Source organism: Pongo pygmaeus, chromosome 1, assembly GCF_028885625.2.
Source record: "Pongo pygmaeus isolate AG05252 chromosome 1, NHGRI_mPonPyg2-v2.0_pri, whole genome shotgun sequence".
Taxonomy (NCBI): Eukaryota; Metazoa; Chordata; class Mammalia; order Primates; family Hominidae; genus Pongo; species Pongo pygmaeus.
Window position 1 is genome coordinate 63,845,134 of NC_072373.2, and position 27,037 is coordinate 63,872,170.

The 27,037-nt window shown below is 35.3% G+C and overlaps 1 protein-coding gene across 5 annotated transcripts in view; it reads right to left on the reverse strand.

Annotated features, from left to right (window-relative positions):
* The window catches only part of HMCN1 (hemicentin 1), a 448,248-nt gene that overhangs the window by 250,035 nt on the left and 171,176 nt on the right, over positions 1-27,037 (reverse strand). For all 5 annotated transcript variants that reach the window (XM_054449377.2, XM_063647968.1, XM_063647964.1 and 2 more), the window contains exons 7-11: positions 16,698-16,818; positions 15,528-15,791; positions 13,967-14,111; positions 10,499-10,620; positions 5,308-5,583 (exon numbers count right to left, since the gene is read on the reverse strand). In XM_054449377.2, coding sequence (XP_054305352.1) covers positions 5,308-5,583; positions 10,499-10,620; positions 13,967-14,111; positions 15,528-15,791; positions 16,698-16,818 — 928 coding nt within the window. The remainder of the gene's footprint in view (positions 1-5,307; positions 5,584-10,498; positions 10,621-13,966; positions 14,112-15,527; positions 15,792-16,697; positions 16,819-27,037) is intronic.

A 27,037-nucleotide genomic window follows, 5' to 3' on the forward strand; every position in this document is an offset into this window, starting at 1 on the left:
CACTGAGGGAAGTTCACCAGTTCTTCATACCATGGCCTCTCCAATTTTGCTTTTTTTGTTTTTCTTTTTAAGATCTACTTCAAGCAGTTAAGCTGCATTTTTAATAAATCATTTTAAGAAAGCTATATGTTTGGTATTTTTCCTGAACCCTTGAATATTTGAGAATGTCCTTTTGATGGCTTTTTTATAGGAAAGACAACTTAACTAGATTAAATTCTTGGATTCCTTTTTTTTTCAAAACTACTTGCATCTTATTATTGTGTCAGTTGGAATTCTCAATTGCAAATAACAGAAACCAGGCTGGCTGACTTAAGCAGAAAAGGAATTCATTGGGAAAATTTTTTTTTGAGGTACAGAATCAAAAGGAAACTGGATATCAGGTAGAAATGGTGTGGCTAGACCACTGAGAACACAGCCAATAACAGTCTGTTAAAGTGATGGTGAAGGGCCACTGGGACATTTGCTTCTGCTGTTGGACTCTAAATTCCATGATGCTGCCAAAAATTGGAATTTGTTAAGGGTTCATGGTCTTGGCAAGAGTCAAAGTCCCACTGGGAGCATATGAGTGGCTGGCTGTGGGTCATGTGATCTAGGGAATAAGGAAAATGAATTATCTGACCTCACTTGTTTTCTGCTTCCCACCAAGATAATGAATAATTCCTAAACAAATTAGGGAAAGTATTCAGACACTAAAAGCAAAACTATAACAAATATCCACTGCAATTATCTTCTAGCTTTTAGCATAAGAAGTCAGACACAAATCTGATTTTATCTTTCTGTTTACAATGGGTTTAGTCATATGCTTATGAGGAATGAGCAGATTCTTCCTACTAGTAATATCAAATTCAGCCAGGATGTGTCTAGATGAAGTTCTCCCTTCATTTACCTTGGTTAATCTATTCACTCAAGACAACTTTTTCTCCCTAGAACAGTTTTCTTCAATTATATCTTGGACTGTTTCTTTGGTTTCAATCGTCTTTGTTCCCTAAACTCCTATAAATTTTAGATTTAACTTCTGTTTTTAATTTCCACTTAAAAAATCATATTATTCAACTGTTAGTTATTTTCAATATTCTGAAAGACTTCTCAAATTTATGGACCACATCCATGACTTTTTATGTCGTATAAATTCTCCTCTTTAGTGCCTCTACTACATATTTGCACTAAAATATTGCATTTTTAAAATCAAATCTTTTCTGACTTCTTCCATTCCACTTATTATTATTACTATTATTATTTTTATTATTATTATTGTTGAGATGGAGTCTCGCTCTGTTGCCCAGGCTGGAGTGCAGAGGTGCGATCTCGACTCACAGCAACCTCCGCCTCCCAAGTTCAAGCGATTCTCCTGCCTCAGCCGCCCAAGTAGCTGGGACTACAGATGTGTGCCACCATGCCTGGCTAATTTTTGGTATTTTTAGTAGAGATAGGGTTTCATCATGTTAGCCAGGATGGTCTCAATCTCCTGACCTCATGATCTGCCCATCTCGGCCTCCCAAAGTGCTGGGATTACAGGCGTGAACCACTGCATCCAGCCCATTCCACTTACTATTGTCCTTTTGTCTTAGCCAGTTCTTGCCTTATGTTATGGTTTGAATGTGTCTCCCTGAATTTGTGTGCTGAAAACTTAATCTCCAATGCAACAGCGTTGGGAGATGAGGCCTCATGGGAGATGTTTGGGTCTCTGCCCACATGAAAACATTAATACCCTTATAAAAAAAGCTCACAGGAGTAGATTTGCTCTCCTGCTCTCTTTGTCTTTCTGCCTTCCACCATGTGATGATGCAGGAGGAAGGCCTTCACTAGATGCCCCAGTCTTGATCTTGGACTTCCCAGTCTTCAGCACTGTGAGCCAATAAATTTCTCTTCATTATAAATTACCCAGTCTCGGGTATTCTGTTATAGCAGCAAAAAACAGACTAAGATACCATATGAATATACACTGTCATCTAAAAGAATTGAAGTCTTTTTGAAAGACAATGGGCAAACCAAATATTTTTTCCCCTAGTCTCTAGAATAAGCTGCTTTCAAAGCATCCATTTCTTCTAAGTATTCCCTGACCGCCTTGTTTTGTTCCTCAGTATTTCTACTTAAGTCCTATGCTTCATTTTCCCTCCACTGTTTTATTTATTTTGATAGTTTTCTGTTTATTCATCTTCAAATGAGGTGACACTCATCCAAAACTAGTGTCTTTTAACAAAGTGTTTGGATGGACTTGACTTCATTCTCACTCTCCTTCTGTTCTGGAGGAGCTGAACCCCCTTTTCAGCTCTGCAGCTGAGTGAGAGTCTGATGTACATGGCTCCTTGCCCAGTCCTCATCTATGGAGCTGTTTTGGCTGAGATGTGATGCTCCCCTCTGCTACCAACTGTTTCTAAAATTCCTAACTGACACTCATATCAATGTTTCTCTTGCTTTCAAATATTTTCATTGGTGGAAAACATACATCCCAAGTTACATATATCCAAGGTTACAATTTTCTATCTGGAACCAGGTTGCCTGTTCATTTTCTGTCCTGCTAGTTTCCTAATTTGGATGGTTAGAGCTATTAATGACCATGAGAAAATAGCATTCTGGCTTCTTCAAAGAGTAACATTTTCTTTTTGGAGCAAACTATGAAACAGGGACAAAGATATTTCCTACTTTCATGTGAACAGAGAAAGGATGGAGCACTGTCAAGATTTTCATTCCAGTGATCTTAAAATATAGATAAATATTCTACATACATATTTACATAATAAAAAATATTTATATGTAATACATATAAAATTCCTCCTAGGATTTTTGCTGCTGTTAATTGCTGCTAGTTTTTAGTATTCTTTAGCTTTGTCTTTTTGAAGTCTTTATATATAATTTATTGTCAGGTAAAGAACGGCTGCAATATTAGACATATACTATCTTAAAGAAGAAAATTCTTGCTAATTATATTTTGTAAAATTACTACAAAAAACTTGTAAAATCTAGATTTTTAACTCTTAAAAATATTCCAGATAGAACTAGTTCCCAAACATACCAGTGGAAGCATAACAACATAAATGAGGCTGTGAATTAAGCTACTGATTCCCCTTTAAACAAGAAAACTATTCCTAAAGTATGTATTCAATCCAAGTATTATTCTGTCTTTTAAGTTTTCTAAAACTATTTGTTATTTCTGCTTTTAAAAAGATTTAATTGCATTAAAGTGAAATTAATTTGTAATGTAAGATTTAATGTCAATAGTTTATCAGCTCTTATATTATCATAAACTTTACCTCTAGGTATGGCAGTTTACTTCATCAAATACCCATAGCTTTTCAATAGTACATTCAACCATAAAATAATACATTTAGATAGCCACAATTAGCAAAAGTCTCTTATTGTTACTAAGCAGTATTATCAATTCTAGACTATATTTTTGTTAGATTTTTGAAATATCCTTTATCATCAAAATTGGCCCTTCAAACTCAAGGCCAACTAGACAGGCCATAAAATAACACCTCTAGACAGATTTACACCACTAATACAGATTACCCAGTAATAATGTACTGTCATATGTTTTTTATATTTATGTTTTGTGTATTATATAACATCTTACCTCAGCACTTTTTAAAATTGTTGGATAATAATGGCTTTATTTTACCAGCAAGAAAAGAGTCAAGAGCTTCCCTTAAAGATACACATTTCTAGATCATATGGTTCATTCTGTAGAATGGATGTATATGCTGTTTTCAGAAAATGTCCATGGAACTACTTGAGAAGTCTGTTGAAATGCAGATTCCCAGGCCACACACTAGACCTATGGAAACAGAATCTCTTGATGTGGGGTTAGAAATCTGCATTTTTTAAAAAGTCCTTGGGTAATTCTTTACTCATGGAAGTTTGAGAATCACTGCTGTAATGCACTAAATAGAAAAATTATGGACTATAACGTTAACGTGGAGAAACAAGGAAGGCTCTGATTTTATTTTACAATCTCATTCTAAGGGACTTCAAATAAAGAACCAAAATCAAATTTCAGAAGTCAATTAGCACTTATTTTATCTGAAACAATCAGTTTGGTAAAATAGTTCCAGAGTTCTAGTAACCCAAGTTGCTAGAACTTGGATCGACTCATATTATCTAGGCAGTTTCATGTGGAAATGTGGTGAATCATTTACAAAAGCAACATTTCCCTAGATGACTCCCCAGATCAACTAACAAAAGACACACATTCTGATTGCAGCATATATTTCAACTACCAAGGAGAAAACTATAATCAGATGTCAACCATTTTGTTAATTCTCATGGTAGTTTCGCTTTTCTGTCATTAATAACATTCTAAGATTTAGCCTTGAAACTGAATGGTCATTTTCTTAGGTAACCTTGCTAAAAAGTCACCTGAGAGTGTTACTTCAGGCATGTTATAAAGTTGTTTCTAATACCACAATCAAATAGCTAGACACAATTCTGATGCAATCAGTCTCCCACATCAAGGAACTGAAATAAAATATTCTGCTGAGGCAGCAACTGAACCTTTCAGCTTAACAGCGAAAAACCGCCAACAGTAATTTGTACATTACATTAAGACTAGACAATGCTAGTCTATAGACATTTAGAAGCAAATATGTTTCCACTGAAAGAGAAACTTTGGAGTGGTTTCTGATCATCATTTCATGGTCCTGAACAATATATATTTAGTAGCCATTAACCACATTGCTCATAAACCTGTTTTCAACTATTGGAACATATAGTAGTCAATGTATACATAATTCAAAATTGGCTCACAATTAGCTTATTTTCAACAGGCACTCGTGTGTGTACGTGTGTATAAGACAAGGTTAAAAACAACTCTGCTTATGTTTCAATAAAATTTCACCAAGATGAGAAGCATCTTAAACCTTTATTTTAAAGGTATTAGTGAGAAATTACTAAACAATTGAACAATAAAAGGTAAATTAGTTATGTATGCAAAAATACAGTACTTAAATTGGGAAGAAATTGTTTTTTGACCAATTATTAATAAAATTAGTATTTTTTTAAAAAACCCACAAGATGGATTAAAGAATTTAAAACTATTAATTTATCCAGAGACAATTTTTATATTGTTTTAAAATAAACATCTTTAACTACTATGATTAGCTGTGATTGTATTAAAGTTACCTATTTGTTAGTGATAGTTTCCAGTTTTGTTGGCCGTAGACCACTGAGTATGTTAAGCATTCTATCACTCAAAATGGTAATTATTTGGGTAGATACTCTCACTCTCAGATAGCCAACTTGGGAGGACAAAAATTTTAAAAAAAGAGGACAGAAAGATGTCATAATTCAGAAGTTACCAAAGCACTGTACCTTGCACTGTGAGGAAAACTGAAGCGGCTGATGATCCACCTTCACTAGAAACCATACAATGATACTCTCCAGCATCGTTGAATTTCACACTCTTTAGCTCCAATGACAGATTAGCCAAGGTCCTAATTCTCGCTGGCTCTGCCAGTCTGACATCTCTGTCATTCCTCTGCCAGGTTAGATTGTAATCCACTGCACTGATGATGAGGCATGTTAAAACTGCTCTCTCTCCAGGAGTGACTGTAACATTGCTAGGCACTTGGATGACTGGAGGGGGCTCTGTGTGAAATCAAAAAATTCAAATCAAGAGACCTAAAAGCCATTTTGCTCACTTACAGATGTGGTTTAAAAACGGAATAAGTATGTACTGAACATCCAGTAGGAAAGATGCAGTGCAACAGAACTTACTCGATTGATGCATATGTCTATGAGCCCCCTCAAAATTACCACTTAAAGGATGCTTTAGAAAGTAGTACACATTTACTTACCAAAGGATACTCAAGCCAAATCTATAAATTATAGACATGAGAGTCAAAGAGACGTGGCAAAAGAGTATAACTTGACTGATTGAGGATTGTGAAATGAGGCAAAGTTTTTATTGATGAAAGCAGCATTTGCGAACTTTTAGATTTTAAAAATATGTATTTAGCGTTGTAAAGAAAATAGTACACAAAGGATAGTAGACATGAAAATGACAGTATCATCTTTAAGGGGGGTTACAGTCTCATTAACAAAACAGGACAACAGAAGAGTAAGATAAATGTTCAAGCAGAAATGGGGAACAGTTTGATTTACGAAGTTCAGGTGAACAGTAGGAACAGACCATTAATTGTACACATAGAGCCATATACACAAAAGGCATTGAGTGACACATGTGTTTCAGATATGGTCAAAGGCCAATTACTAATTAAATATTTAACCAACATTTCTGCAGAGAATCACATGTTTCTCTAGTTAGTTGGTTCTTTTTATTATTTTACTTTAAGTTCCGGGGTACCTGTGCAGAATGTGCAGGTTTGTCACATAGGTATACATGTGCCATGGTGGTTTGCTGCACCTATTGACCTGTCCTCTAAGTTCCCTCCCCTCGCCCCCCACCCCCCAACAGGCCCTGGTGTGTGATGTTGCCCTCCCTGTGTCCATGTGTTCTCATCGTTCAACTCCCACTTATGAGTGAAAATATGCGGTGTTTGGTTTTCTGTTCCTGTGTTAGCTCTAGTTAGTTTTGAGAGTGAATCTAAATTCTCTCTCCAACGCTCTCTCTGCTTAAATGCTTTAAAATGATCTCCTGTAGCAATACATTATAAATAATGCAACAATAAAAACTGCAGTGATCTATGCTAGCTAGAAATTCATGTGTCTGTTTTAGTTTAATATGAAAGTGTGTCAAATATTCAAGATCAAACTTTATCCCTGTGCTATTTAAAACTATATATGAGTGCAGATTAATATCATAAGCCTATAAGCCTAGAATGAAGACTGGAAACAAATATACCAAAACCACAGCGGTTATCTCTGAGTGATATAATATGTGTGTTTTCCATATTTTGTTATATTTATCATTGTTTTCCAAACTATTTCTAAGTAGTATATGCTATTTTAAATTATAAAAATAATGTTTAATTATTTTGTTATTTTTTTTTAATATCTTATGAAAATAGCTAGTGAATCCATTGGAAAGAATACAGGACAAAGGAAGCTTTGATTGGAGTCTGGCTAGGGTTCACAGGTAAAATGCAGGAGGACACTTTGTTAAATCTGAATTTAAGATACAAATACAATAATATTTTAGTACAAATATGCCTCGTGCAATATTTGGGTCACACATATGTGATATTCAAATTTAACTGGGCATCCTGTGTTTTTAATTTGCTAAATTTGGTAATAATAGGCCACCTAGTTCTACCCCTAATTAGTTGTGTGACTTTAGATAAGCCAATTTAGTGATATTAACAGTTCAGTTTTTCTATCTGAAAAATAAGATGATTACTTTATCATAAAGACTCCTTCTAGCTCTCAGATCCCTATGAAACAAACATGCTGAAGCTTAGAGTCCCCCTTTCCAGTGCTGCCCACATCCAATTACTTCTTAATGAAGGAAGAAAGACCCAGCTCTCCTGGCTCAATTCAGGGCCCTCCCAGCTCCAGAGCTGCCTGTAGGCCCTTGCTGCAACTGTAGAACAGTTCCTCTTCTTACACTTCCTTCATCCCCTTACAGGTGCTTTTCCCTAGAGAACTCTCCAAAAACCCTCTTGCATGCAACCTCCACCCCGGATTCTAGTTCCTCTTCGAATATAAATTCAAATAAGTACATGCCAACTTTCTAATAACACACATGAGCGGATGAAATTTGAAATAATGGCATACGACACCACCACTGCATAAATACCTCAAGACAATAAATATTATACACATTGAAATATTTAGGCATATGTGAATAAATTTAGTAGGAATAGGGGAGGGATGAGGGAGAATTACAGCAGTTTGTGAAGGAGGCCAAGATTACAGATTATCAGAAATAACCTGTTCTAGGAGTACAAAGGGCAGCCATTCCTGAGTGAAAGCAGGCTACGATTAGGGTAGCAGAAAGGAAACCTCAATAATGAGGGAGGAAAGGTGAGAAGCATAGGCTTGGGACATTAAGTAAAGACCATGAGACTGAGAATGAGGAGGCCAGGAATCTACATCTTACTACCTATCTACCCATTTGATCATAAATGGGTCACTTGCTTTCTCTGGGTTCTGTTTCTTTAGCTATCAAATGATAAGGTGGTGTAAGATTATTTCCAAATCTTAGCCTTTCTAAAAGAATATTCTGTAATTTTAATTTAAGGTTTCCTGTCACTGACATGCCCTTGACAAGTTTTCTCTCTTCAGAATTTTACCTAAACTCAGAATTTTAGTACTGTGTGTATGTGTGTGTGTGTGCGTGTGTGTGTGTGTGTGTGTGTGTGTATTGGGTGAAGGTCATTGTGTTAGCAAAACAATTCAGTACAGATAATTAATATAACTTAGTATCAAACTAAACTACCAAATGTAATGAAAAGAATAAGTTTTTCACGCTTCTGCAGTTTTATTCATTAGATTCTATGTGTTTATATTCAATAAAAGAGAAGAACAATGCTTTCTACACCTGTTGTGCATTTAAAACAATCAATAACCCAATAACCAACATTTCAATTGAACCGAAAGTCCTCAAATATGTCAACTAGAAAAAAAGTGCTGGCAAAATTTGAGGCGACATATTGGTAGAACTTGGGCTTTTCTTTAAACTGCTCTTGGGTGTTCCTTGACTTTATAAAATAAAATAATATCCATAATGGCATGAGAATATTAATATTAAATAATGCTTTGTTTCCTAATACCCCTTTAAAACATATAAGATCTTATTATCCTGTGAATTTGCACCTGATTCCAGTGTGCTAATAAGTAGTTATAGTGGGGTGGCTGAATTGGGACCTCAGCCTAGACTAAGGGAAATTCAGAAGTGGGTGGAGCTCAAAGACTGGTGTGAGCAACAGCTAACCCAGAAAAAAATGTCCACTCTTTCAAGTTCAAAGGGGCACTCACTTTTGACTTCTGCTGTTATAATCATTGCCCTTGCCATCACCATTTCTGCCCTATTCTTTTTAAATTGACTGAGTGGAAAACAATTCCTGAAAATCAGCTCAGGCACAGTACAATTTCCTAGTTATTCCATTGCCTGGGTGGCACAGATTACAGATGGCTACTAGAAAGGTATATGTAGAATACACATATGGAAGTTCCTGACACCTTCAAGCCCAATTCATGACAGTTCACAAGTTCTTCCTGGCACTCCCCAGTTATTTATGCAAGATGTCTGAATCAACTCACTCAAACCTCTTTCCCTGTTGTCCTTCTCCTAAAAAGTATTGCCGGGAAAAATACTCAAGTGTTCAAGTGTTTGTTTTCCCAGAAGCTGAGGAATGTTGACATGACTCCAATGCTTTTCATAATTACTGGACATGAAAAAATGAATAGTTTGTGATGTATCTCAACTTGCTAAATTGTTTCAGAAGACAAACTTTATTTTTCTAGCAGTAAGAGAATACAAATAGTTTAACTGCAAGAAGAATATGCTTGTCTGACTTGCATGCTTCTGCTTTAAGTTTCACCTTGAACTTACTGATAGCAAACAACAAATCCTAGACTTCTAAATATATGATATGCCTATAATTATAAGCTTCCTTTGTCTTAAATTGTCTGAAGAAAATGCACACCAGCACTAAAAGCAATACAGACATTGTAATAAATTCAACAGCAGCAATATATAGGTCAGAATAGGTTACAGTTAAACACATAGCAATACTAGTCCACAAGGCAGGTAGAAAATCATTCAGCCAAAACAAAGTTTCCAATTATAGATAAACGCCGAGTAAATGGCTTAATCCTGATCATTGATTATAGATGGTAGTCTTTTTTCCCCTAAAAATTATGTGAGAGGAAAAATTATTTTTTTCACTTTAATGTATATAAAGTAATATGAACTATATCTCCCATCTATTCATAGGAAACATACTATCTGAATGTAAAATAATTAGCATTACTTCTGCCCGTCTTAGTGCGAATATTGTAGCCACTGAGGTCCTGTGTTCTTAGAATGTAATCATTTTCATTATTATCTTCAATTTAAATGTCAGAATCTATTCATAAAAGTGCTCTGCTCATTATGAATGTGGAAGAGGAAAAGGGAACATTTAACCTTGTATTGATTAGAATAGATCCTTCACTTAAACTTTATTTTCTCATGGGAAAATGCTATATGATCATTTCAAAAACTATTCATTAATCCCTGACAATAATGATAACAACAATAATAATAATCACTAATGTCTATTAAGTGCTTCTATGTGGCAGGCTCTCTTCTAAGTGCCTTGCATATATTACATATCATTTAATCCTCACAGTTTCCCCATGAGACCGTTCTTGTTATTATGCTTTTTTTTTATAGTTAGGGAAACAAAGGCATTGAGTTCTTAAACAATTAGCCCAAGGAGAGTCATGTATCTGATACATGGTGAAGCCAGGATTTGAGTTCTCAATTCAGTGGAGAGATAGACAATAATAAAATAATCCTAAAGACAATTGTATAAACACAAACTGGTTAACAAACGTCCCATTTCCATAGGTGCATTAATACTTAGGCAACTGCAAAGAAATTAGTGGTAATTACCTGAAACGTCAAAAAATGTCTGTGCCCGTCCAGTACCTGCACTGCTGACAGCGATGCATTCATAGAAACCTTTTTCAGACAAAGTGACCTTTTCAATATCTAAATTCACACTGGCAGATTCTCTGGAGGTAAGAAAATGGAAAACTTTTAGTTACTATAAAATAAGACCAAGTTGAAAGCAATGGTTCACTATTTCTTTTGAAGTTTCATTCAAAAGAACAATGTAAAGAAAATAAATTGATAAAACTGCAGAGTTCTTTTTAACTTAAAATGACACACCATTTATATTTTACTAGAAAATGAGGCTTTTCTACTCTGAGCAAAAGACACAACATAAACAATAATTATAGAGATTGAAAATTTATTTAGAGAAATATTTTCTAGCTATGTCAAAATATAAGATAACAGAGCTGGCAAAGAAATACTCATTAATCCTCCTGCTTTTATTTTTTCCAGTTTTTGGTCACGTCAGTAGGAATCTTAGACAAAGCAATTTAATTAGGCAATACACAAATTTGAAGGTAGGAAATCTACTTTTTGATTCTAAGAAGATAAATTCTCCTTAACTTTCTTTTAGATAAGCTCCACATGGGGTGATAGGCCATTTATCGTTCAACCTACATACACAATGAGAAATGAAAACAAATGATCAGTTTTATAGTTAAACTCTATCATGTAGGTTAAAAAAATCCCTCTACTATATTATGTATTCATTCATTTAATAAATATTTATTCTTTGTCCTCTAACACTGTTCAAATTATTTCTCATTTTCTGGAAGTATCTTAGTAATGGATATTTAATCTGTTTCAAAGAGCTCAATGATCTACAAAAATAGGCATTATCCTGTTTTAAAGTGTAGCTGAAATGTCAAAAATGTTTTCATAATTTTTTCCTGTATCATCTACAGCTACTTATAACCTTTAAAAAAATCAAGATATAGATAAGGTAAAAAGCCCACTGCAGTCAAGAGACTTACCACTGAATTCTGAAAGTGGTATAAAATATAATACCTTATGGTGATATCTCCAGATCTCTCCCCATCCAAACACACCATACTTACCATCAAAAAACCATGAAGAACTTACTGAGCTCTTAACTCGTATTTGGTACAACTAGGGTTTGTAAGAAAGAGTTAAAACAAGTTTCTGTGCCTTAGGAAAGTGAGAAACAAAGCAAGGTCATTGATCCATATGTTTTAGTAGCTGAGAAAATTCACTTTAGTTAAACATTGCTTCCTTTCAATTCTGTAGGCACAACATGCCAGTGGTTCTTCTTGTCACTTTCAGAATAAAAGCAGAATACTGCTTGACTCCATACCACACTGATCATGTAAGCTGTATCTTCGATGCTTAACAGGAGTATACTAAGCACAAATTTGTAAATGTCATCATCTAGGAGGTACTGGTAAGTTTCAGCAAGGTAGGGGTTTGGAATATGTACATCGTTGGTGTTTTCTTCAGTGCCTACTTAAAAGCTGAGCATACATTAGAATTCATCAAAAACAGATTGATGGAAATTTTAGAACAGAAACTGATGATTCTTTGAGTTCTAAATCCCTTTTTAAAAATGAGAAAGTTAAGATACAGAAAGGACAAGTAATTTGTCCAAAGACATACAACCAGTTTACTAAATGCCTGTAGAATGTTCTTTACAGTTATACTTGTTCCTTTCTTGATGATGAAATGTTACATGAAAATAATTCTCTTTTCCATGGAGCCTTCTCAGTTGACATTAAGCACTATGTGGACATAATAAAAAAAAGTTTTGAAGGGTAGACTTTGGAATAGGGAAAAGAACACGTCAAATAAAAATGCACCCTGCTGCTAATGCAATGGATTCTCTCTTACATCCCCTGGTGACCAAAGTGACTGACATAAACAAACATTAAGTCACATGTTTCATGTTATTAGGAAATCTAGGGCAGGGACATGAGAGTGAATCAGGATTCGAGTATCAGTCTATCATCACTCATGCCTAATTTTGTCTCTAACTTGTCACATCCAAAGAGCTTGATACATGTCAGCAAAGCATGTCATATCTTTGGGCCACAGAGCTGGAAAAATGAGAAAAAGAATTCTCATGGCTTACCTCCCAGGAATTGTGTGGAATTAATGAATTAATGTTTCTAAAGAATCTCAAGTATCTTTGAAAAATGTTACTGTTTAAACATAAAACAGAATTATTTGATTTCACCAGTTAGTTATGTAGCTTCATCATTTTATATCCTAGTCAATTATGTTGCTGGTTATTAAATACACAGCTAAATAAATCATTAAGATATACTATGTAAGGGGCAGGAAATAACACAGTTTAATCTTTAAGAGTTGAAAATGTCCTAGTTATGATGAATATTCCTGCCATAAGTTTTTGATTAAAATGACTCCCCATAAAGCGATTGTATAAGCTGAGACTGTCAAACATTTAACATCTTACGGAAGTTATGTTGATATTGAATTAACAGTATAAAAGTCTGATAAAAAAATAATTCCTAGAGATTTTCCCCAAATGTTGTTTCACAGTAAGTTAAAAGGCAACACTTTCCAGAAATCATTTTTCCCCAGTTTTCAAGGTTTACTTAGTTTTTATCATGAAATTACTTGTATTTGTCTAAAAAAGTTACCCAGCTTCACAAGGAAAAGTTGGTGCCCTCTAGCCTACTCCTGCTGATTGTTATATGCAGGTGCCACACCTGCTGTGACCCACCTGTCACCCGCCTGCAGCACAGGCCATGCCTCTCTGACCTTCTCTGCTGCTCTTCTCCTCCTGGCTCAACGGACTTCAGCCATACTGGCCTCCTCCTGTCTGTCTTTCCCACATGCCCAGTCCACTCCAGCCTTCATGCATTTGCACTTGCTCTTCCTGGTGTTTGAATACTCTTCTCTGGATACCTTTTTGATCATCTTTCTTGGCATCTTTATGTCTTTGCTCCAATGCCCCTTACTCTGAATTTTAGGATTTCAAATTGGCCAATGCTACATCCACTCCACCTACCAGCATTATTCAACCCAACTAACCCGCTCTACACTTACCAGATTAACTTATCATAACACTTTAAATCAGATTCAGAAACACTTTTACCATGAAGCCAATAAAGCTAAAGCTTCAGGACCTCTCATTTGCAAGGTCTCCTTTCAAGACTTTGTACTTAACGTCATTTTCATAATTCTGTATTTGTCTTAATAACAGACCCTCAAATTACAAAAGATTCAGATTCTATAACACATGAGTCAACATTTGAATATGTTCCAGAATTTATTATATTATTATATTTATCTTCTGTTTACTGTCTCCCTCTATGACAATATAAGCTCCACAATGGCACAGATTTGTGTCCAGTTTGTTCACTGCTATATTCCAGACTATGTAGCAAGTAAGAATTTGCAGTGAAAAAGTACATTGCAATTATAGTATATTTATATTTATATGTTAAATGCTGAATCTTATTACTGACAGAAACATGTACCTACTTCAAATACTGGGCTACTCCAAGTGTAACTCCATTTCTGACAAAGCTCAAGGTAAAGGGCAAAAGACTGTCAACAGAGCAGGGAATCTGGCCTGGCTGCAGATAGTATCCTGGGGTTTTCTCAGGCATCGTAACTTTGGGAGCACCTAGAAAAAAAACAAAAACAAAAATACAAACAAAAAATTTAAGCAAGAAGGTCACAATGATGTTAAGTACTGCCTCTTAATCCATTCAAAATCTTTATACTTAAATTATTCCAGTAAATCCTCTGCATTCCAATTAACCCAGATCACTAAAAATTACTTTTTCTATCTTTATTTGTTCAAAGCTGGTTGATTTCTGGATATCTTTATGAGCCCCTTACTATAGTATTCATTGAATTTAAGACTCCATAGTTTTTAAGACATAGTATTTTTTTGTACCACCAAGATAGAAAAAATACTACCAAATAAGCAATAATATATCAATTTTAGAATATGTTTTTATTTCAAAAACATAAGAACTCATGTATCTCAGAATCAAATTGTTTTTCCAAAATAAATGTAAAAAATGACTTTTAAGAATCCATCAGATTTTGTAGCATTCAAATTAGGGGCTAAGCCAAATTTGAATATCGTATATGAGGAAATATTGAGGTTGGTTCTATTCTCACCACTCTACAACTATTAAACAATAGCTATAGAATTGTTCCTAAATTTCCCAAATCACTATCTTATGTATAAATGATAAATTTTTGTCCCTCTACCTAATAGCACTAATAGTACTAATAGTACAGTTTTATAAACAATCCTATATCTTTATCAGTCCACTAGCTGGGCAAGGTGGCGGGTGCCTGTAGTCCCAGCTACTCGGGAGGCTGAGGCAGGAGAATTATGTGAACCCGGGAGGCTGAGCTTGCAGTGAGCCGAGATCGCGCCACTGCACTCCAGCCTGGGCAACAGAGCGAGACTCCGTCTCAAAAAAAACCAAAAACCAAAAACCAAAAACCAAAAACCAAAAAAAAAGATTGGGTCAGAGTTCAGTCATGAGCCTTCAAAAATAGCTCAAGTACAGCTAAGCTGAAATGCTACCTGATGCTTCCAAATAACATCTAATCTGTAATCTCTTCTCTACATAGTACCAAATGTACAATTAACTAGCTAACTAACCAACTAGACAAAGGCAGTGATCACCTGTTGTTTACTATGAACTACCATCTATGGAGCAGAAAGTTTCTGACAATGGTATATAAACATTTAGCCAATTTAGATAGTTTAAGCAAATATATGTGCCAGGGTTTTTCAGGGGGAAAGATAGCACCAGAATTTTCCAGTTCCAGCTCTTACACTGACTAATCAAAATTCTCAGATCTGCAAGCAGTGAGACTTAACATGAAACTTTGGATGTGCTATTTAACAGCTAAGAAAACTGTGTTACCCTACATGTAAATGTCCATCAATTTGGTGATGCAGTAACAATATGAAGACATTATTCTTTGTTTGATAGTCTGTTATTTACCTATGGGACAACCATCACCTCCTTAAACTGTCAATATTTCAATGTTGAATAAAATGATGTCTCACCTGGGACAATACTAGAAAAGGAAACACTTGATACTCTCTGGAAGAGGTAATCATCCTTATCGTAGCCTGTTACTTTGAGAAAGAAAGCTTCATTTGGTGGTACAAAGTCAGAAATATTCCATATGCCATAAGGTTTTCGATCTGGGTAATATTTAACAGGAATAGTCTTAAAAGAACTTCCTGAGATACTCAAAAGCTCAAGAAGATCTATTCTAGCTGGAGCGGAAATTCCAGAAGTATTGAGCAGCACATAGGTAGGTATTCCTACAAGAGAAAGATTTTGTTATCATTTACAAGAAACATGCAATTGAAGTTATATATCAAATAAGTATTTGCATGATAATAATATATGAGTACCATAAGGATGCCTACAATTTCTGGATCAGTTGCAGAATTGTTTCTATATAAAAGACAGTTTATGCATGACCAGAGAAACTTAGGAAATCCTAAGAAATTACTTTTATAGTATTTTAACCATGTTTACATGTAAAAAAAATTAGAATTGTGAAAATTGTTATATAATGTTTGATCACATGAATACTTTTAAAGATAAATTATTTTGTATCTTTCCAGTAAATGCAGCAATAAAAATAAATGAACAATAACCTCCCCCAAATTTTAACTGTTACATTATAGTTAAGCTTCTTTTCAGCTAGAAAACTATAAATCTTAATGTATGAATAAAATCAGAGGAGGAAAAGGTTTAAAAATCAATAATTTTATCTTTGAAATACAGTGATATGTGACATGTTTAATTTTTCAGCTATATACACACATTTTACCTTGATAATAGGTAATTTATAGATTTCGGTAAGAAAAAAAATCTCAAGATCTGAGTTAGTAATTCTCAAAATTTAGTAAGTGTAAGAATAAACTGAAGTGCTCACTAAAGTACATATTCCTGGGCCCTACCTTCCATGGTTCTAATTCAGGAGTTCTGGAGTGGGGTCCAGGAATCTTAATTTTTAACAAGCATCCTGAGTGATTTTGACATCAGTGGTCTTGGGATTATGCTTTGAGAAAGTGATTAGGCCAAGAGAACAGTCACTTTTAAAGCTATGCTTCTCAATTTTATTGAATACTACAAAATTATAAAATTATAGACAGTCTGAGAAATATTTTTCATTTGGATATCTATTATGTTAATTTAAATAATATGCACATACAAACCTTGCACTGGTCTGCTGACTGTTTTTTTGAAGTCTAGGGTGGGCTTTCGAGAAAAGCCAGCTCGGAAATCAATAGTACTGAGGCCAGTAATGCGAACAGAGTGCCTTCCACTGCTTGAGGTCTGAAAATGTTTAATGACAAACCTGGTCAGCGGTTGATCCAGTATGCTGGTCATATGCAACCCTCGCCAGTATGGGAAACTGCACAATATTTAATTAGGATCGATGTCCAAAAACTGAGGCTCTGATCTGATGTTCTCAACCTAACTATGATTCTATATTTTAAAGGCAAGTTTTGTAATACATACCCCATGGGGACAGCTCTAAAAACCAATTCAGTAATATGTTTCATGCCTAATGATAAAAGATACAAGTGTTTAGTCACCAGTGAATGGGCTGGAAATAAATCTGTAAAAGCTCCATGAGGGTATGGATCTTTGTTTTGGTATATTGTTAACACAGTAGATGTTTAGCAAATATTGAAATCTTCTTCCACAAATACATCCAGGTTCAATTCTAGAAAATATTTCTTTCTTCTTTGCCTGTAGGACATTACAGCCAGTGCAAGCAATAGAGCTGACCATTTTCAGATTTTGGCAACCTGGCATCCTCAGCTCAGCAGTGTTCTAGCAAAGGTACTCAGCATTTATTAAAAATACAAAGTCCTTAGCTCCAGCCCAGATTTACTGAATCAGAATATTAGGTCAGGGCAGTCTAGGAATTTGCATTTCAAAAACCACCTAAGACTTATGAACAAGAGTTCACTATTATTTTATTGCATAGATTACCAAGTTTCTGTCTCAAAATAAAATGGCCACATAATTCCAGCATTTAAGTAGAAGTAGGAGATGGGAGTGAAAGAAAAAATTCACATAACACTAATGTACCGATTATCAATCTCAAACTCAACACTGAGAAGGCACATATTGAGGTATTATAGCAATGACAGAGTGCACTGGAAGTATATATATATTTTAATCTGGTAGAGAGCCAGATTTGTGTATATACATTTTAATCTGGTGGACAGCCAGATGAATTCACACACCATGGTTACCAGCGGGCCACTTCCAGAGCTGTGCAAACTACGCAATATTCCCTGAATCACTGCAACTCCTTGTTATTTAGCAATGTGGAGAAGAAGGAAGAGAAGATCTGTCCCTGTTGCTACCACGTTTCTTCCTCATTGAGCAGAATCTCAAGAACTCAATGGGTAGTAAAATGAAGGGGAGAAAGAAGAAAAAAACCCATCATCATGAAAGCTGTTGCTACATTCTTAGCATAAATGATGCAGCTAGTTACTATGGCTCATTTGCATAGAAGTTGCAAAAGATTGTATGTGTAAGTGTAGGGATCTTAGTACCACCCTTATTCCATTGTTTCTCAGAGAATATGTGTTATGAATTCCACATAATAAATTAAAAAAGGGAACTATGGATCATGACTCAATTTTAAATCAGGGATTTCCTAAAGGGTGATATAAAACTTTGGTAATTCTAATGTCAATTTCTTTAGATAATGTAGAGCTTTAGTGAAGACACTATTACCTACTAATTTCAGGTAAGTCAATCAGAATGCTTGATATTACAATGAGTTAATTTTTATTTTTTCACTAACATCATATATTACTGTTAGTTGCCTTGCTCCTCAGAAAGTCCCTTATGATGAAACAGCTGTTGAGGTTACTAAGGGCAAATATGACACGTAATTTGCCAAATGACTGCTATCAAGCGCTAATCATCTGCCAAGTGTTCTGTGCATAAATCAACTAACAAAGGTGGTTTTTAAAAATGTGGTACTTAATAGCTGAGTGAATAAAAACAGAAATTAAACAAGTGTTTGAAAATATATTAACCTCTATTACTAAATAACACGTTAAAGCAGATTTGATGAAGAGGGAGCCCCTTATAAATTATATAAAATTAATGTAATACAAATTAACTTTGATCCTTCAAAGACCACACCAAGTAATAAAGTATGCAAAAGTAAGAATATAGATCTACTATTCTCTGAGCAAATATGAAGAGTGTTTTGCTCTGATAAAATATGAAAAGTAATAACTAACAAAATATCTTAATTTCATGTGTCTATACTATACTGTAGACAGTAGGAATGTCTTCGATGAATTTAAGTGTTTGTAAATAAAAGATATCTTCAAGTGAGTCCGTTTTTATATGCAATTAATCCAACTCTGGGCTAACCAGGGTAACAGAAACAAAGGACATCCTAAATAAACTAACATTGTGGTTTAAATACACAATAAAAAGAAAAAAATGAGCTAATTTAAAGTTTTTAAAATACTTTAGTATTAAAATAGCCTCTGACGTTAATTCATGCATTTATCATTATTTAATTATTCTCTTAAAAGAATTCTAATACTTGAACAGTATTTTAGGAACACTAAACACCACATAAATTTCTTCATGAGAAAGTGCCAATAGTTTGATATCTATTAAAGTAAGCTATTGTTTTCACCTCTTTCTTATCCAAGCCCCCTTTAAAAATATTGTGTAATAGAAACAAACAGGTTTTATGTATAATGAGGGTATAACCCACCAATAAATGGAAAAGGGAGGAGAAAAAAGCACTAACGTGCACAAAATGCACACTATATATAAAGCTTAATTTTTTATACAAATTCTCACTTTTAATCCTCACAAAAGTACCTGTGAGAGAGTATTATTATCATCTTCACTTCATGGATCAGAGAGGTTAAGTGACTTGCTCAAAGTAACAGATACAGCAGGTGGCAAAGCTGGAGTCTGAACTTGGTGAAGCTCCAGAAACAAAACTCTACAGCTACCCCATGCGTTTCTTATGATGATCTCAATGAATTTAATTATGCTTGTTTGAGGGTAAATGTTGAAATATGCTGAACTGCTTTACACAATAGGAGGAGAGTTATATGGAACTTCCGGGACTATTCAGAGGAAAGAAGCAGAGATACGTAATGGGGAGGCAAGGGGGTGGTGGCCAAGGAAAGAGCATGAAAAGTACAAGGTGCTTTATGACATAGCCCCCAAATCTACAAGTAAATCTACCAAATTCACAAAATGCTTGCTATTGATACATTTCTTGTGATATTTTGAAGGGCCTGAGTTTTGCCCTGCATCAAAGTACAAAACGGTATAATCAACACAAATAATCAGAAGGCAATGAGAACATAAGCAAGAAAGCTTTTAGGAAACTGCAGGAGTGTTGGGAGAAGACTTTGGAGTCTCATGAGTTATGAACCTGTGGGGGTTAGAGGAGAACTAAATGACATGAAGGCCTTGGAGGTGCAAAGAAAATTAAGCTAATTCTGTAACTGAGTGAAGCAAAGAGGAGGTCCAGCCACATTTCTTTCCCTTCCCTTCTCTTCCAAATTATGTTAGCCATTTTAATAAATTTTTTATAAATGTATTAAAATTATATATATATATATATGTCCTAAAATTAGTGAGGCCAAAATTGCTGTCTTAATATCTTTCTATTTGGTCTTTTATATCATCTAGATTCATCCTGTGGGTTATATTAAAATTAGAATATGGCTCCAAAAAGCACCTTTCCACCACAGAATGTCTTGAAGTATTACTCCTGGAGAGTTACCCTAACCTCATGGCTTCTGTAGATAAGAAGAGGGAAATCTAGCAGCAGCAGCATTCAGGCTCAGAGCATAACAGGAAACTTTCTAGATATTAGATGTTGAACAGGATTTATCTGAGCCAGGAAGAGTTGTGTTTCAAAGTCAATTTATTCATAAAATTTCTAAACGTACATAATGAGCCACATTACTCCTCTAAGTGAGTAGTATCACATTCATTAAGTTGTGAAGGGGTCTGAGTCAGGAATACCCAGGCTGCTGCAGTGTGAGCAGATGTGAGGTAAGGTCACGTTTTGGCAAAGATGAGGTTATACTAGATGTGATAGTTAAAATTAGGTATCAGCTTGATTAGATTGAAGGATACCTAGATAGCTGGTAAAGTATTCTTTCTGGGTGCATCTGTGAGGGTGTTGCCAAAGGAGACTGACATTTGAGTCTCAGTGGACTGGGGAAGGAAGACCCCCTCAACGTGGGTGGGCACTATCTAGTTGGCTGCCAGCACAGCTAGAACAAAGCAGGTGGAAGAAGGTGGGATAAGTTGGCTTGCTGAGTCTTCTGGCTTTCGTCTTTCTCCCATAATGGATGATTTCTTCCATTCCTCCTGCCCTTGGACAACAGACTCCAGGTTCTCCAGCATTTGGACTCTTAGACTTACACCAGTGGTTTGCCAGGGGCTCTCGGGCCTTTGGCCACAAACTCAAGGCTTCACTGTCGACTTCTCTGCTTATGAGGGTTTTGGACTTGGACTGAGTCACTACTGGCTTCTTTCTTCCCCAGCTTGCAGACGGCCTATTGTGGAACTTTGACTTGAGATTGTGTGAGCCAATTCTTCCTAATAAACTCCCTTTCATATATGTATATATCCTATTATTTCTGTCCTCTGGAGAACCCTAATACAGAGATATATATTGGTATCCTAAAGTTGTAAATAGGTAGCCTTGACCTACAATGCAGTAAGGGAAAAGAAGGAGCAGAGTGAACCAGAGTCTAGGTTTCTGAATTGGAGTGAGACTACCAAGAATGAAGGAGCAGGACAGGCTGAAGGACAATGGAACAAGCACCATGGAGAGCTCCAGCAGAAAATTACTTGCTCCTCTGAGATCTCAGCTCAGATCTTCCTGGTCAACTCTACTGCAGATGGATTTACTTCTTAGTTTAAAGGTGAAGAAGGCCTGTTAAATGCCTGCCTACATTGAAAGTCCCTTCAAGGCAGTAACTATTTCATATTCATCACCCACAGAATGTCACTCAGGAGGCATGTGGTAAGTGTAGGTTTTGTAGGTTTAATAAATGACATGAAAGCGATCCACATGCCTAGTGTTGATGTTTTTTCTTAGATTTTCCTCAGACTAGCTAATGCTATACTCATCAAGAATTCACTAAATGTTTCTAGATGCATTATGCTAAGTGTGTTCACACGTTATCTCTTAAAGCCCTATTATATCCAAAGATAATTTTATGGCACTACAAAGAAACAGAGGTTCAAAAAAATGATATTTACCTAGGTGTAGACAGCAACTTAAATGGCAATTATTCCAAGTTCAATGTCTTTCTCAGGTACCTAACTCTGTGCACGGTATTTTAGAATAACATAATTTGTGGATAGATTTGCACCCTATGGCATAGAAAACAATAACATTCTCCAACTATTTCTTTGCCATTCTACGTAGTTCTGAGTACCCTTTCAGTTAGGAAAAGTCAGGTCAGTGGGGTGCTAATAAATTCCTCTCTAACAAAAAAAAAACCCTAATTTTTGGCATTTTTCAATTTCTGTGGTGTAAATATTCCCATCATAGCTGATTGCTAGCTCCCAACATGATATTGCTGAACACAGAGCTAGGAAGAGAAATGTATCATTGACTCTCCATGAGTCATTATGAGCTAGCTCTAGTATACCACTAGGCCACAATAACAGCTTGCCTACTGGGTAATAAGGGAGTGAAATGTGTCGCTTCTAGGATGAGACAGAAGTAACACAAACTTCTTTTTATTTATTCAATGCCACATCCTCCAGGTTTTTTACTCACTAAGTGACTGAAGATGCTGCATGTTCTAAATTATGGTAGAACCTCCATCAGCTTGGGTTCCTGAGTGACTGTGAAGCAGAATACTCTACCAGACCCCATGGAACACAGAACATTAGTGAGGAATTAACCTTCTTGTACTAAGCCAGTGAGAATTCCTCCTAGCACTAAATATGAAACCTTACCTTTATAAATTGAATTAAAATTTGATTGATAGAGATGGTTTCTCTCTCCAACAGAGTTTCAATGTTTTATAAAATAGTACATGTGCCCAAAGTAAGACAAACACAAAAACTAAAGAAAAATTCAAGTGTATATGCATTAAAAGAAAGTAAAGATACAATGTATGATTTACATATATTCAAGAGAACAACTAATTAACCTGTGTCAGAATTAATGTGTCAACATTTTTAGTAACAACTAATTCATGTGTCAGAACCTGCTGAAGCACTTTACCAATTAACTCATTTAACCATGACAATATTGAGTAGCCACTATTTTCCCCCACTTTCCTCAGACTTAGACACATTAAGCAATTTCTCCACGAACAAAAAGACATTAAGTAATGAATCTTGAATTCAAATAGATGTCCACCTCTTTTCAAAGTATTTGCTCTTAAGTTTTGAATTCTTCACAAATTAAAGGATAGATGGTTTCGATAAAATATATATTAAGAACCTACTGTGAGCTACCCATCGTGTCAGACAAAGACACAATCATGGAAGCTAGATTTAAATACCATTATTTTGTTGGGCATTATGCATTTGGAGAAATGTGTGATAAGGAAATGTATCCAAAACATAAATTCTACTTAAATACACACACACACACACACGCACACACATATACATATAAATGTGCATGTGTACCTAAGTGTACACATATCTTTTTTATAAAGGAAGCATTATATTTGGTTGACAGTCCGATATTGGCAGGCAAAATAACTGGAAAATTTTCCAGGAAAATTAAACATTAATGCTCCACCTAATCTATTTACTTAACACACCTTGTGTAGATTACAGGCTTATTCATAAGAGTCACCAGGAAAGACTAATAGGAGGCCAGCATAATAATCTTCATGTGTGGTCCTTTTAGACTCAAGGTTGATTTAATTATGATTCCTAAACAAGCTTATGCCACTTGAGTATGATTTTTAAAATATCCTTACCCAGTAGAAAAGGCATTAGTAGGCTCTGGCTACCAACATAACTATCCAAAACCAAAATATTTCTACTAGTCTCAGAATCTCAATATAATCATGTGGTTGGGTACACGCCCTTCTGTACTTGGGAGATTATCTAAGGACAGTTTATCCAAATGTACTTAATAGAAACATACCCCAGGGGATATGTTAAATTAAATGATCACACTGATAATCCTAGACTAATATAAACATTTGTACCACCTAAACCCATTGGGTGCTGACAATTATTTAATGTCTTTGCAGGGAGTTTCCTTTAAAAAGCAGAGGACAAAATTTGGCTCAAGAGTTTCTGTGGTTACATTCAAATACTCTATATTAGTTGCTGAATGGAAAAATCATATTGCTTCTCAGAAATAAGATCCATGATCTACAGCTTTCCTACAAATGGAAATTTAGAAGCATAAAACAATCTTCTCTTCTGTTTTTAATAAAACTTTATGTTATTTCCAGTTACTTCTTTTTAACATGCTTTACCTGCATCAGAGGAAACCTAAAACATTTGAGTACTTACATGAATTATACAAATGAGTTGACTCATTATCTCTGCTTAGTGAAAGTGCCCTAAGATGGAACAGTAAAGTACTTACCAGCAAAATCACAAAAGAAAAGAAATTGCCACTCTCTTATCATTTTAAATCATAAACATATTAGTGTTCCATGCTAGCACCTCCACTATAGGCTAAGTAAACCAGTTCTTCTGCCTGCTTCCCTGGATATCCTCAGAATAAATGTATTAATTTTTATTCATAAATATTTACATAGTTCTTTCTCAGGCACTGTGGCATATACTAGTGGCAAAATCTGGTCTGTAGAAAAAGAGATAGAGAAAATATGTACAGAAATAAAAATGATAAAAGGGAGAAATTTATCCAAAAGGGAAGTGCAGAAAAATTTAATAGAAAGCCAGAGAGAAAACAGCATTTTAGGGAAAAATAATCGGACAAAGTTTGATGAAAGTTTTGTCATTTGAGCTGAACTTTGTGGGATAGTCATAAGTCAGAATGCAAGAAAAGGCATTATAAGGGGAAGGAACAGCTTGAAAGAAAGCATGGGGTAAGAGAATGTGGTGGGGGGAGAGAGACAGTACAAAATTATATTTGACAAGAATGTAAAGACAAGTGATAGAAGATAACTAGAAAGATTGGCTTGAGGCTCAATTGGGTGGTCCTTGAATACCATGGTAAAGTCAAGTAATAGATCCTTCTCCATATTTGGAATAAAAACTGTTATGTGAAACATTCAAAAAGCCACTATTAATTTCAGTGATAGAGCAGACCTTTTCCAGATAGTCGAGTGCATGGGAGATAGCACCAGGGAAACACTATCTAATCTCAGACATTTTTCGTCTTGAGAAAGTGCACATGTAAAATATTTATCATTCATTAGACATCCAAAAGGGAAATCCAAAGTCAATAGCAATATTTTATGTCATCAGATTCATTTCAATTTCCTTTATATCAACCTGATACATTCTTTTGGTATTTCATATAGAAGCAAAATAAGTTTATTATTTTTAAGTTTCATTATAATGCTTATTCTTTGTTTAGTTGTTGTTAGCACTAATCCTACACTAGAAATGCTGTAAATCAGAGCTGGAGGCTCTTTTGGTGAGGGCTAGATAAAAATTTAAGATAAAATAATAATAGATACTGTGTCTTTTTATTGTTCCCTTAATTATAGGAGACTGAGCTTAGAGACTTGTCTAAACAGAGTTCTCATCACCTCATCACCTGAGCAAAGGCTCTGCTCACTCATAAAACTAATCCTCATTACTTCTCTGTTCTAATTATCAATTAAAATGTGCTTAATGTCCGTTAAGTAAGTAGCACAGAACATGGCCAAGAGCAGTCAGTAAATGTTTATTGAATGCATGACTGAATGAATATTTGTGTGAGGCACAAGGTAAAATAACAGTCATGCAATATCCCTCCTCTGGACAAGAGTTTTACTAGAGGAAATACCACTGGTAGCAATCCAAATCACCTGGAAATAGGTACAAGTACTGCACAATAAATTGCTACTAACATGGAAGAATGGCCTCATGTGCACGTATTTCACAGTCAATAATGGACTACTTAAGGTCAATATTCAAAAAGCAAGAAAAAATTATCCAGTGGACTTGCTAGCTCAAGACACCGCTGGCTAAGTCATGCTTAAATTAAAGTATTTGAGGGATGAAGAGACTCGACATTTCTTGTAATTCCTTCCTACTGTGGTCACAAAAAGTCAGACTCAATGCTATGATATTTTTGGCAAGTTAGTCAAAATAACCATTACATAAAATTTGGCCACATTTATTTAAAATATTGTAATGGCAAAACAATTCATCAATCTAATACACTCAATAAATACCAAGCATTATGTGCAAGGAACTGGGTGGAAAAAAACTGGCAGGAAGGGCCATTTCTGGCCCATTCATTAAGAAATTACCAGATTTTCTTTCACATGCCTTTTCACCTATGCCCTTTTATTATCCACCTTGAAATAATCTACACAAGATTTTCTATTTTCCCTACAGGGCTTAGAGTTGTGAGAATAAAAAACTAGTATCTTAGGATTTGAATGGAGTTACAAGGTAAACATTCATTCTTTAAACTGGGGACATTAACGGAGTTATTCTTTAAAAAAATAACTGACTGGCATGAAAAATGGCTCTTTGAATTTCTACAGTATATCAGCTCCACATACTTTCACAGCAGCTCTATAATTTGAATTATGATTCCATTAATTCCATTTTTTATGTAAGGAAACAGACAATGAAAGAGTAAACAATGTACAAGATATCTTCATTTGAGTTATCCCAGAAAGATTCTAGAGCAAGTTGTTTATTTGACAGCTGGAAGGAATGCTAATAGGAAGAGAGGAGATAATACAGGAATGGGAAGAGGCCCACAAAGGGTGTGTTTTAAGCCTGTTCCCACAGTGGACACCTGGAGTGTGTTCCTTCAGGTGCAAATAGCTGCTCCCGAGGGGTGTTAATTCCTCAGCCCAACAACCTTTTCCTGTTCTAGGAAAAAACCTCTAAGACACAGAAATGCAGATACTAGATTGGGAAGTACACTGAAAAGCCTGAGAAATATGGGCAAGTCACTCAGGGCATCTGCCACAGTGGGACACACACAATCTGCAGCAGAACTAGATCTCTGATTTATGGTATCTTGAATTTTAAGTGTATATTTTTTCCTCCATACTGCCAAAATACAATGCTTTCTTAGAGGAAATATATACCACTTAAGAGAAGTTTAGGATACAAATACCACATTGTGCTAAAGAAGAAAATGAATAGAAATCCACCAAATAAAAAAAGCCAACACAACACTTGAATGCTTGCTTTGAAACAGAAACGATACTATTTCAGGTGTATCATATTAATTTAATTCTCAGCCCAATTCTGTAAAGTAAAGGACTGTGACTATCATCCCCACATGACAGAGAAAGAAAGCCATGCACAGAGAAGTTCTGTTCCCCAGGCAGTGCAGCTGTTAAGGTGTGGTGTTAAGATTCAAACCCAGGCAGTTTCACAACAGAGCCTA